The sequence below is a fragment of the Onychomys torridus genome, chromosome 4 (assembly GCF_903995425.1).
Source record: "Onychomys torridus chromosome 4, mOncTor1.1, whole genome shotgun sequence".
NCBI lineage: Eukaryota > Metazoa > Chordata > Mammalia > Rodentia > Cricetidae > Onychomys > Onychomys torridus.
This window is the reverse complement of record NC_050446.1, coordinates 5,792,123-5,803,446: the sequence shown is the minus strand read 5'-3', so window position 1 is coordinate 5,803,446 and position 11,324 is coordinate 5,792,123. Positions and strand designations below refer to the sequence as shown.

At 50.8% G+C, this 11,324-nt stretch overlaps 1 protein-coding gene across 8 annotated transcripts in view; it reads right to left on the bottom strand.

The window, feature by feature from the left end:
* Positions 1 to 2,810: 2,810 nt before the first annotated feature.
* Positions 2,811 to 11,324, bottom strand: part of Ralgps1 (Ral GEF with PH domain and SH3 binding motif 1) — a 297,117-nt gene continuing 288,603 nt past the window's right edge. For all 8 annotated transcript variants that reach the window (XM_036186564.1, XM_036186562.1, XM_036186565.1 and 5 more), the window contains 2 exons: positions 10,970 to 11,061; positions 2,811 to 7,211 (listed from right to left, as the gene is read on the bottom strand). In XM_036186564.1, the coding sequence (XP_036042457.1) occupies positions 7,182 to 7,211; positions 10,970 to 11,061 (122 nt within the window). In that variant the 3' untranslated portion in view covers positions 2,811 to 7,181. The remainder of the gene's footprint in view (positions 7,212 to 10,969; positions 11,062 to 11,324) is intronic.

The window sequence follows — 11,324 nt, the reverse complement described above, 5'->3', positions numbered from 1 at the left end:
GCACTCCTTGCCGGGCCCAAGCCCCGCCCCTGTCCTGCCCCAAACTCCAGCCCAGCCCGGGACCTCAGGCCCCGCCCCGAACGCCAGCCTAACCACTCCCGCGGAGCCTAGGCCCCGCCCCTACTCTGCAGGTCCCCCCCCTACCCCTGGCTCGCTGCTACTCTAGCTGGTCCCCTCACCGTGCCTCCGGCTTTAGGCCCCGCCCCTACTCCAGCAGGTCCCCACACCGCCACGCCTCTGGCTTTAGGCCTCGCCTCTGCCCCGCCCCTACCCAGCAGGTCCGCCTCCTCCGCCCCTCCTACTTTAAAGCCCTGCCCCTAGCCAGGCCGAGCCCGCCTCATTTCACTGGAGCTAACCTCAGACCCCGCCCCGGTCTCCAATGGAACCCACGCCCTTTGATCCTACTTGAGGCTTCGGCCCCGCCCCTGCCTCGCCCCTAATCTAGCAAACCCTCGCACCTCTCAGTTGGTCTTAGGCCCCGCCCCCGCCCCAGCCCCCGCCCCGCTCCAGCCCACCTCATGAGTTGGCCTCAGGTCCCGCCCCTGTCACGCCTTTGCCCCGCCCCAATCAGGCAGGTCCCTGCTCAGCTGGGCTCAGGCTCCACCCACGCCCCGCCCCAAGTTCCAGTCCAGGCGGCTCCCTTACCTATTTTTGGTTTCAGACCCCAACCCAAAGCCCAGTCTAGTCAGTCCTTTTGCCCTTCAGCTTTACCAAGACCCCGCCCCATTTCCTAGCCCAACCCACCCCACGCCCTAGGCTGGGCACAGGCTCCGCCCCTAACTTCCGCTCTCCGTGTCTCTGGTCCTCCTCAGACCGGTGCAGACCCCACCCTGCCTCCGCCCTGAGCTCCACCACGCCCCTCCCGCTCCAGCATCCCGGAGATGCTCCAGCATCCCGGAGCTGCTCCACCCTGCCCTCTGCGTAGCGCACACAGGCCCCCAAAGCCCACCGGCTCCTCAGCTTCGTCAGGTTCCACGGTCCACCGCCCCTGCTCCTCACCATCCCCACAGACCCAGGCCCTGCTCACCTACCCCTCCGCCACAGACGCCCTGACAGCCCTCCACACCACAGCTCTGCTGGCTGGCTTCTCGGCCCGACCCTCCTCACCTCAGCGCCTCCTGGTCCTTTCTATCGTAGCACCGCCCTCTTTGGGGGGCCGCCCTTCTCCACGTCCCGCCCACAGGCATGGCCCCGACCCAGAAGCTCAGCCTCTTCTCCCTTGAAGCGGGGGTCTGTAACTTGCTGCAATTCTGCGTCTCTAGACCCTTGGTAATTCTGCCCCAGGAGCTCTCTAACTGCCCTGCCTACACCACAAGCTCCGCCCACCTTCGCCGCCTACGTCGCCTCTTCCTCACTCCAGCTGGTACTTGGATGATGCGGGTCTTCCTGGCTGAACTGACTGTCCACCATGAGGTTTACACTAACTCAGGATCCAGCCAGCCAGCAAAAGGAGGCACTGCTGGTTCCTGGTGGCAGTTTGTGGTGTCTGACACAGTGAGGCTGAGGGGGCTGGAGCTTTGCTGGCTCCGAGTGGCGGGTTCAGGTTTTCATTCATCATCTTCCAACTTTGTGACCCACCCCCTCCCCCATTTCCTCCCGAGTCAGAGACATCATCTTAGGGCCCTTGAACATTGCACTGTGTTGGGGGCAGGAACTCATTGAGTCAAACTATGGATGCTTTTTGCCATCTTTTCTGTTGCTGTGATAGACACAATGACCAAAAGCAACTTAGGGAAGAAAGGGTTTATTTGGCTTACAGGTTACAATCCATCATCTGGGAAGCCAGAGCAGGAACTCAAGGCAGGAACTGAATCAGGAACTATGGAGGGTCGAAACTTTCTGGCTTGCTCATCTACTTTTCTTATCCAGCCCAGACCCACCTGTCTGGGGGATAGCACCACCAACGGTGGGCTGGACCCTCCCACAGAAAAACAAAAAAACCCAAAACAAACCTACAAACCTGTCATAGGCTAATCTGATAGAGGAAATCGCTTAGTTGAGCTCCTCTTCCCAGGTATAGTCTAGGCTTGTGTTAAGCTGGGCATCAGGACTCTTTCAGTGTGATCACGAGGTTCTGGTCTCCCTTGATGCTGCACAAGCAGAGACTGGAAAGGGTGTGTGTGCCTGCAGAGTTGCCACTGGAATCCCCAATCTTGTTCTCTAGTTTCTGAACGATCTTTCTCTCTCTTGCGTGTGTGTGTGTGTGTGTGTGTGTGTGTGTGTGTGTGTGTGTGTGGTGTGTGTGTGTGTGGTGCGTGTGTGTGTGTGTGTGTGTGTGTGTGCGCGCGCGCGTGTGTGCACTTTCTACTTCTTTCTACTTCCTAGTCCTTGCCACAAGTTACTACTAGACAGCCTCATTTCATATCCTTTCCATTTTTCCTTTTCCTCTAATAAACTGGAGTGGGTTTACTGTTTGCCTAGCATCATGACTTCCTCCTTGACATATCTTTTCAGACTTAAATCTCCTGGTGACTGGAATCTTCCCTCAGTAAGCTCAGGTTGCCTGCTTTTTTCCCATGTGCATCCTGCCCTCTGTCTCCCTGACCTCCCACCCCTACTCAGGGCCTCCATATTCAGCAACTTCTGATCTGAAACTCCCAAAAGCCCCCGTCCTCTTAGGTGTCCCCAGACCCTTTGTCCTCTTCTCCGAGAGACCCACAGCATTGTCCCTGTCCCCTCTGCCTCCTACATATTTGCATGCTAATTACTCTCAGCTGAGCCCTGGGCAGTCCATACCTCCTCCATGTCTGCATGTGGCACAGCAACTGGTGCCAAAGTGACTGCATGTGACTCTAATAAATGGAACAATATTCATTGGAAAACACATTTAATTTCAAGGTAAACAAAGATGTCTGTACATTAAAGTATTTAATTAGTGAAACAATTATTATCAGTGTAACAAGCTGAAAAATACAGCAACTTGATACAAGACTGAGGTAACAAAATACTTCACCAAAAATCTAAAGAATCCCAAGGAAGGATGATGTTCAGTGGTTATTGCAGATGAGACAATTTACAAACAGCAGAGAAAGTCCTTACACAACTGCATGCAGGGTCTGCTGGGGAAAAGGACAGCTTGGGAGGATGCAGCATATTTAACAAGAAACAAACTAAGATGTAGAAACTCATTTTCAGTTTACTTGGAAGAACACATAAAGAAACTGAAAACTACTCTCTATGCAACATTTTCAATGCTAAGTGGGAAACCATGCATTTTGGCACGAAATTTATTAAAGATTATACCTCACTAATAAATGAATTACTATTATTTAATTACTGAATAATGGTCACAGTCCAAAATAGGCAGACAATCTATCACCTTGCTGCTCTGAGTGGGAATTTGGGGCTGTCCACGGGACACACACTTGTGCAGCAGCATGTTACAAGGTGGATGCAAGTCCAAGTCCAAGTTCTCAGCTCCCAAGGACATGTGGCTCCCACTCATACTGTGTTTGAACTTAACACTGAAGTTAAAGACTAGAAGCGGGAGCCTGTGAATACTGCAAACATTCAGACCCTACTCTCTCATTCTGCCTTTGGGGTTCTCCCATAACCATTCTTGAACACAGCTCTGTATCTGGCTGCTCAGAGCCAGTCAACCCTCAGTGCAAGGGGTGGGGGTAACTCCAGCTAGTCCTCAATGCAACTGACTCTCACAGAAGTCCCATGCAGTTTGTTTGGGCCTTCTGAAGTCTTTCCTGGAAGAACCAATGCACAGGATTTGTATTCTGGGGTAGTGGAGAGCAGGGTCTTACCAAGGCTGGTGTGTGAGGTGGGGATTATTTGTTCATTGACTGTTAAGTTCTACAAAGGGCCAAAATTGGATTTGTCTTGTTTCTAGCCATTTTCATTCTGGGTAGAGCCTGGTGTATAGGAAAATATGAATGAATGTTTATGCAATAAATACAATTTCAAAGGGGGGTTTCTGATGTGGTTTTTTCTTTTTGATAACATGAAATCACCCAACATATCAATATGACATAGGGCCAATTTAAGGGTCACACAAAAGGGAGGCTATGGTTTTGGCAATATTCAATAGTGGTTGCAAGCATCCACAATGTTGGTGCAGAGCTCTGGAACCCACTCGTAGAATAAAGCAGCCTTGGCTTATAAATGGCTTCCCAGTTTTACAGATCAGTTTCTATCTGAAAAATGATATAAAAAAAAAAAAACCACTTTTCTTAGGCTTGGGAGGTAAAGCGGTGGGAGAAACACTGGCCATCTTGGTAAGAAAGATAAACAGAGAGATCCTGTTGGCAAGACAAGGTGGGTCCTTCAACAACCTCTTGTGTCCACTCGCTCAGCATCTCAGTCTGGCAAGTGCCCCATGGAATCTGGGCAGGGAAGGGGAGGGGAGGGACCACACTCTCCCAGTGGCATGTTTAGGACCATGTTTCTGCTGCTTTCCACCAAATCTAGTCTCCACAAGGCATTCTGCTTGCCAGGATGCACTTGGCTGACCTTGAGCTACAAAACTCATACACTGGAGAGAGACAGAAGTTACTTCCATCATGAGTGAGTGGTTCTTGGAACTTGACAATACAACCAGCTGTCCCTCCCAGCTTCTAGACGGCTTTTACTTTGGGGGTGCCATGGTCTGTTTGCATGACAGTGTATGACTTAGCACCTCCAACAGCTTCACAGTATTTGTCTACTATGGACAGTCAAGCAAAACTGCAGAACTGCTTCCTCCCAGGCTAAGAGTCCACCAAAGGACTTCTGCCTCTGTCATTTGACCTGGCCAACCCCCTGCAGCCTGTGGGACAAGCCAGCACTGGGGCCACCAGCACTGAATGGCCCTGCTTGAGAATCAAATCTTTTAATTCTATCTCCAGAGCTCTTCTGGCACCTTCAAGGCTCTCCAGAGTCCTTCAAGGTTTTATTATTTTTTATTTTTTATTTTTATTTTTTTACTAACAATGCCCAAGCAGTTTCTTCAAGAGTCCATGGCGAGGGTCTTCCGGGAGAGAGGTCTGGTTTTCAGTCAGGGAGGAGATTAGATACTTTAAAATAATTGTGACTGTGCTCTTTCAGATTAGGCCCAAAAGAAAACACTTGTGTTGGGTAAGACAGATCTGTAAAGGGCAGAAAGCTATCTGAGTGGAGACTGAAATTCTGGGGCTTTTGATGTCTGGTATTTCACGTGAGAACCCAAAAGAAGCTGAAGAGTGGACAGGCCTACAGGGACCAGTAGCTGGTGCTCTGGTCTTCAATTTCATCCAGGCTTCTGAATTTTTAGAAGTTAACAGGCAGACCCAGGGTTGATGTAGGTTAAAGTGTGACCAAGGCGTGGTTCTGGTCGGAGGCGTTTTCAGGGTTTGACATTGTCATTCTCCTAGATTCTAACTGGAAGAGATGTTGGTAGAATCTGGTGAACACACCTGGACCCCTGGTGTGGGTAGATGTGCAAGGCAGCTGTGGTCAAGTTTTGATGGCATTGACTTTACCACCTGGAGCTTCTCTTGGCATGAACATATCCAGGCTCTGCTCACAGGACGGTTAGCTTCAGAATACAGCAAGGCTTGACCAAAATGGACCGCCATGGTAACAACTACTTGCCCTACCAAGTCATTAACATTCTTAGAGAAGTGTCACCATTGGGTTATAATACAGTGGTGGGTTTTCTGGTGGGGAGTTCATGGTTATGATGTTGTTTGAAACTTCTTGATTATTATTAGTGGAAGTTCTTTGGGATGGTTTGATAATTGGTTACTATGTAAAACCCTGATACCCATAAGGACCCAGAAATTCAGCCTTTTCCAGAAAATTGTTTGAGGGTTTGCTTCCCAGGTTAGATTACCCAGATCAAGGAGGAAGAGGAAAGGGGACAAACGGCATCTGTGATGATAAAGGGCTTGAATTAAAATGTGCAAAATGGAAGTCACCTTATGGATGACGAAAGGATGGATATAGGTCCTTGTCCATGAGTGCAGAGGCTGGAGATCTCACTCCCTGGGGCATGGCTGTCTTGTTACCTGGCCATCAACAACTGGGCCCTTGGACTTGGAGAACGTGCTGGTGACTACATTTAGGGGCAAGACTGAGGGGGCTTAAGGCCTCCATGTCACTCAGCTCCCTGTGAGATCAGGAATCATTGTGGCTGGCCCTGGCAGTGATGGCAAAGGGTGAGAAGACAAGAGCAAAGTTCTGCCCTGTGGGAGAATATGGGGTGGTGTAGCTCCTATATGACTGACCGCTGATCACTGTGGGGGCCTCCAAGCTGCTGGGAGAAAGGCCACAAATTCCCACATCAGCATGGTGGGAGTGGGCGAGATGAGGAAGGCCCACCAGGAGAGCTCATGGTAGGGAGCAAGCAGGCCCATGCCCAGTCCACGGTCCTGAGACTGATTCTGCCTCAGGCTGACAACGACAAGACCTGGGGCCCAGGGAACAGGCCATCCAGATGAATAGCACCCATAGGAACAGAAAACAAGACACGATTTAAGGCATTGTTTGTTTACAGTAAAAGAACTCAAGGGACCCTTAACACGGAGCTTCTGGACTCCCTTCAGACTTTTCCTACAGGACAAGGCTGCAACTAAAGCTTCAAGCAGGGCCTCAAAGCCAGTAAATGTGTGATGTTACAAGTCTTGTGCCAAAATGTATGTTTCTCAGAGAGCTCACACTCACTCGCTCACACACACACACACACACACACACACACACACACACACGCATGTATGGCACACACACACAGAGGATGCTTTGGGGGTATACAAAATCTGAGGCGGCTCTATGGTTGAGCAGCCTGTGCACTTGGGGTGTAACCAGCCTGTCCAGCAGCCTGTCTCCACTCTCCAGCCCTCTGAAGGTTAACGCCATCCACTCTGTGTGCAGCAGAAAGCATGGAGAACCCAACGTGGGTCAGATGCTCCCTAGATGCAGAAGCAGCTGGTGGACAGACGATGGCCCAGAGGGGGCATAGGGTGCGCAGTTTGGGGTCTGACAACCACCCTGTGGGGTGGAGCTGCAGGATGAGTCATGAGAGTTGCTGTGGGTTGACAGGTGGATCTCACACTGGGGAGCCATCCAGGACTGTGAGGCTGCAGGCCATGTTCCTCGAGTCCAGCTATGAGGCTCCAGTGCTTTGGCCCACAGCTTATGCCCAGAGCTGCTCTCCTCCACCAGACCTAGTCCAGGCTCCCAGGAGCCTTTGAAGTCACGCCAAATCCTGCAGGTACTTATTCAAATGACATAAGGTTTGCAGGTACCTAAAAGAGAAAGCTCACCGGCTTGTCACAGTTTCAACCCCCAGAAAGGGACAGGGGTAGTTCCTGAGGTTAGGGCCATGCAGAGGGATGAACATGGCAATGTCAGCTGCCACTGAGGAGTGACTGCCATGTGCCAGGCATTACTTGACTACTTCCTATGTACTGTGTCTTGAGTCCCCATGTGAACCCTGATAGGCAGATGCTTGAAGTGTCCCCATTATGGCAATGAGGAAGCCAAGGCTTAGACAGGCTAAACATAAAGTGAGAGAGAACCAGGCTGAGACCTGAACCCATAAACCACCACTACCTTCTGAGCCAAAGACAACTACCTGGGCTTGAGCTGTGGAGTCTGGGATCTGATGAAGTAGGGTGAATGTTGGGGAAAGCAGCCTAGGAGTGGAGGAAGTCATTGAGGAATGGTAGGGAGTGGCACAGGAGGAGGAGAAAGTATGGGGAGATCATGAACCCCAATATCTTCTCCCAGAGGCTACAAGCCCCATTGTCAGAGTATTTCCCTGCCTTCATAGCTACCTCCAGACCCCCAGCTCTGCTCTTTCTCCCTTGGCACTACTGGAGTGTTCTAGGTTTGATTAGACATGCCTTCATAAAAACAAACCCATCTTGGTGTCAGTTTCGCCAAAATGAGAAATCGGAAAAAGATGCATCTCTGTACCAGGAGGCAGTTCCAAGAAAGTTCATAGCCTCAAAACTCACGGGAGCAAGAAGAAACAGGGAATTGGATCTGAGATGGTCAGCCGAACTGACAGAGAACGTGGTACAGAGTGGCCTGTAGCCATGTGTGCCAGCACGGCTCAACCTTAAGGCTAGTGAGGAGGAGCAAGTAGCAGGAAGGAACCCACGGCAAGGCTCTACTATGACGGGGGTTTTCAATACTGTGAAGGAGGCCTGGGCTGTAGCTCTGTGGTATAGCACTTGCCCAGCAGGTGAGCCCTGGATTTCCTCCCCAGGAATAAAGTGCAGCAGGAGACACGTTAGGAGAGGAAAAAGGTTATGGGGAAGGGGGGACTGACTTCAGAGCGGGAGGAAGGTTTCAGGACCTGTTTGGGGCTCTAGGTTTGGGATAGGGGCAGGGTATATGGGTGTTCTTCTACTGCTGGTTTTTGCTGTTGTCTTGTTTGGCTGTTTGTAGCTCAGGCTGGCCCGATGATCTTCCTGCCTCAGCCTCCTGAGTGTCCCCACCCCTAGCTCTACTGCTGTGGTTTGTATCTCACACACACATTATAAGTAAGCTTAAGTAGATTCGGAGTCAGAAAAAACAACTTGAAGATGTGCAAACAGAAACACAGTCCATAGCAGACTCCACGTGGGTGGCTCCAGCTCTGCAGCTCTCTGCTGCCCCCCCCCTGGCTTGTCCCTCAGGCGCACAGTGACCGTTTCTCTGTTGTTCTTGTGGTGGTGGTTTTCCAAGAAAGGGTTTCTCTGTGTAGACCAGGCTAGCCTCAGACTCTCAAAGATCTGCCTGCCTCTGCCTCTGCCTCTCCAATGCTGGGAGATTAAAGGCGTGCGCCACCACTTGGTCGCGCCACCACTTGGTCGCGCCACCACTTGGCTCAAAGTGACTGATCTAAGTAAGCCTCCACCATTGAGTACTTAAGTTGTCTCTGTATTTTATACATCACAGAGTGTGACTACTTGGTGAAAAGCAGATTGAAGATAAAAGGAAGCAAGGTATAAAAAGAAAATCCTTCTTTCCTTAGGTCTGAAAACTGGACACAAATACATGGCAGAACTTTGCCATGGCACACCATATTTGCCAGTGCATGAAATCCTACCTCTGAGTCCTCTGGACCACAGGCCAGTCTGCCACATGGATCTGCTATTCTTTCTTGCTGCTCTTGACTCTCCTGAGTGCATCCTCACTCAGGCTCCCTTGCTGCTCCTGGCTGAGACTGTCTCTTTCCCAGCCAGGTACCTACCTCAGGGTTGTAAGGTGGGCCTGAGTCACATGACCTCTTCCACAAGGGTTCTGGAGCCTCCCACATGTGGCTGGTGGGCTTCAGTGTGCTGTGCTATCTCAGGGATGGTAAGGGAGCCCAGGGCTGATGAGACCAGAATAAAAGATCCAGCTTTTCCTCACGGCAAAGCTTGCTGCAGCAGCAACCTCAATCAAGCTTCAGCCTCTTGTTCCCCTTGGCTGCCTTGAGATGGCAGTGGGCCCAAGTCACAGGCCCTCCCATCTGAGAGATGGGTAGTGACACCAACTTAACATACAGGATATAAGCAAGCTGGGCTCTGAGTGCAGCTCTGTGGCAGAGCGATTACCTAGCATGCCTGAGGCCCCGGTTCAGCCCCCAGAACTGAAAAAGACTGTCTGTCTGTCTAACATCTGTCTCATAGGTAAGTGTATATATGTAAGCACTCTAAAACTAGAGAATTCTACTTTCTTATATGTTGTTGTAGTAATTTTTTTTAAACAATGTTTATTTATTTGTTATGTATATGGTGTTCTGCCAGGAATAGGGCACCAGATCTCATTACAGATGGTTGTGAGCCACCATGTGGTTGCTGGGAATTGAACTCAGGACCTCTGGAAGAGCAGCCAGTGCTCTTAACCTCTAAGCCATCTCTCATCCCCTGTTGTAGTAATTTTACAGGAATGTGCTCATATACCTTCAATTCACACAAATTTAAAAACAAAAGAGATCATCCTTGCCTATGGCAATGCCCTTTGGAACCCTCTGCTATCTAGCTGATGGCTATCTGGTGTTGCTCAGGGATCTCTGTCAGGCTGGAGGTCTCTCTCTAGTGTTTTTCTATTCTGGACAGTACCATGATGAGCACACTTTAGCATACAGTCTTGAGGACAGAGGTGAGCCTAAATGCTCCAGTGTAGTTTACAGATAGGGGTGAGTGTGTCCCACAGTCCCACAAGTGAGCCAAAGTACTTGAGTGTAGTTCACTTGGGGCCTCCTCATAGTAGGGATGCTGCCTACATGGCATGCAGAGAGCAGGAAGCTCCAATCTACCCTCACCTGTGCTGAGGGTAGATGGAGGCTTCCATTTCTGCCACAGGCCTGGCCAGCAAGGCATGTACTCCTGGCTCTCTTGTACAGTGACAGGGACTCGCAAAAAACGGAAGCTGGAGAGCTCAGTTAGGAGCTACAAGGTCAGAGATGGGAATTAGGTGACCCTGAGTTGGGTTCCAGCTTCACCACTCACTAACTATGGGACCTTCACTTCTTAGCCTCAGGCCCCTCAGTGTATGAGGGAGACAGTAAGAGAACCTATGTAATAAGGACATGGGAAGACTCTGCCAATGGCTGCATGTGAAGCCTTCTGAATAATGCTGACGAGGAGAGGGGTGGGGGCAGCAGAGGAAGAGGCCAGACCAGGATCCATGTCCAGCAGCCTTGCTGGCACACAGTTGGGCCTCGGTACTCCAGCTGTTAGCAGTACACTCCAGGGTAGTAGGCAGACCTATTAGTCATCTGGGATACCCCAGTAAAGTCGGCTCTGGGGAACAATCTCAACAGACACTAGAGCTAGATCACTGGGTGGTGTCACACTTGCTGCCTCACTGTCTCCTACTGGGTGCGTCTGTGGCATTTTCTTTAGTGGAAAGGAGTCAGAGTTCCGGTCCAGAGCCAGGCTTCATGCAAAGCTGTCAAGGGTGGCCTTGACTCATGGGAAAAATGAAAAGGACAGGTGCCTGGGGACAGCACCGATGGACTCTGAGGGGAAAGGGGGCCCTGCAGTCCAGGGGTTTCTGGCAACAAACAGGGTCTGAGGGATGTTACCTGAGGCCTGTTGCTTTTACACGCATCATCCAAGTGCTTGTGCCATAGTATTGCGTGAAACCGGGAGCTGGTCTGGAACTTGTAAACATTGCCTGATGGGGAAAGGAACCGCTGGTTAAGAAGGACACACAGGCCGGGCGTGGTGGCACATGCCTTTAATCCCAGCACTCAGGAGGCAGAGCCAGGCAGATCTCTGTGAGTTCAAGGCCAACCTGGTCTACCAAGTGAGTTCCAGGAAAGGCGCAAAGCTACACAGAGAAACCCTGTCTCGGAAAACCAAACAACAACAACAACAAAGGACAGAGAGGGCTGGTCCTCGCGTGTTGTGGGTCTGCACAAGTAGGAAAAGCTGCCA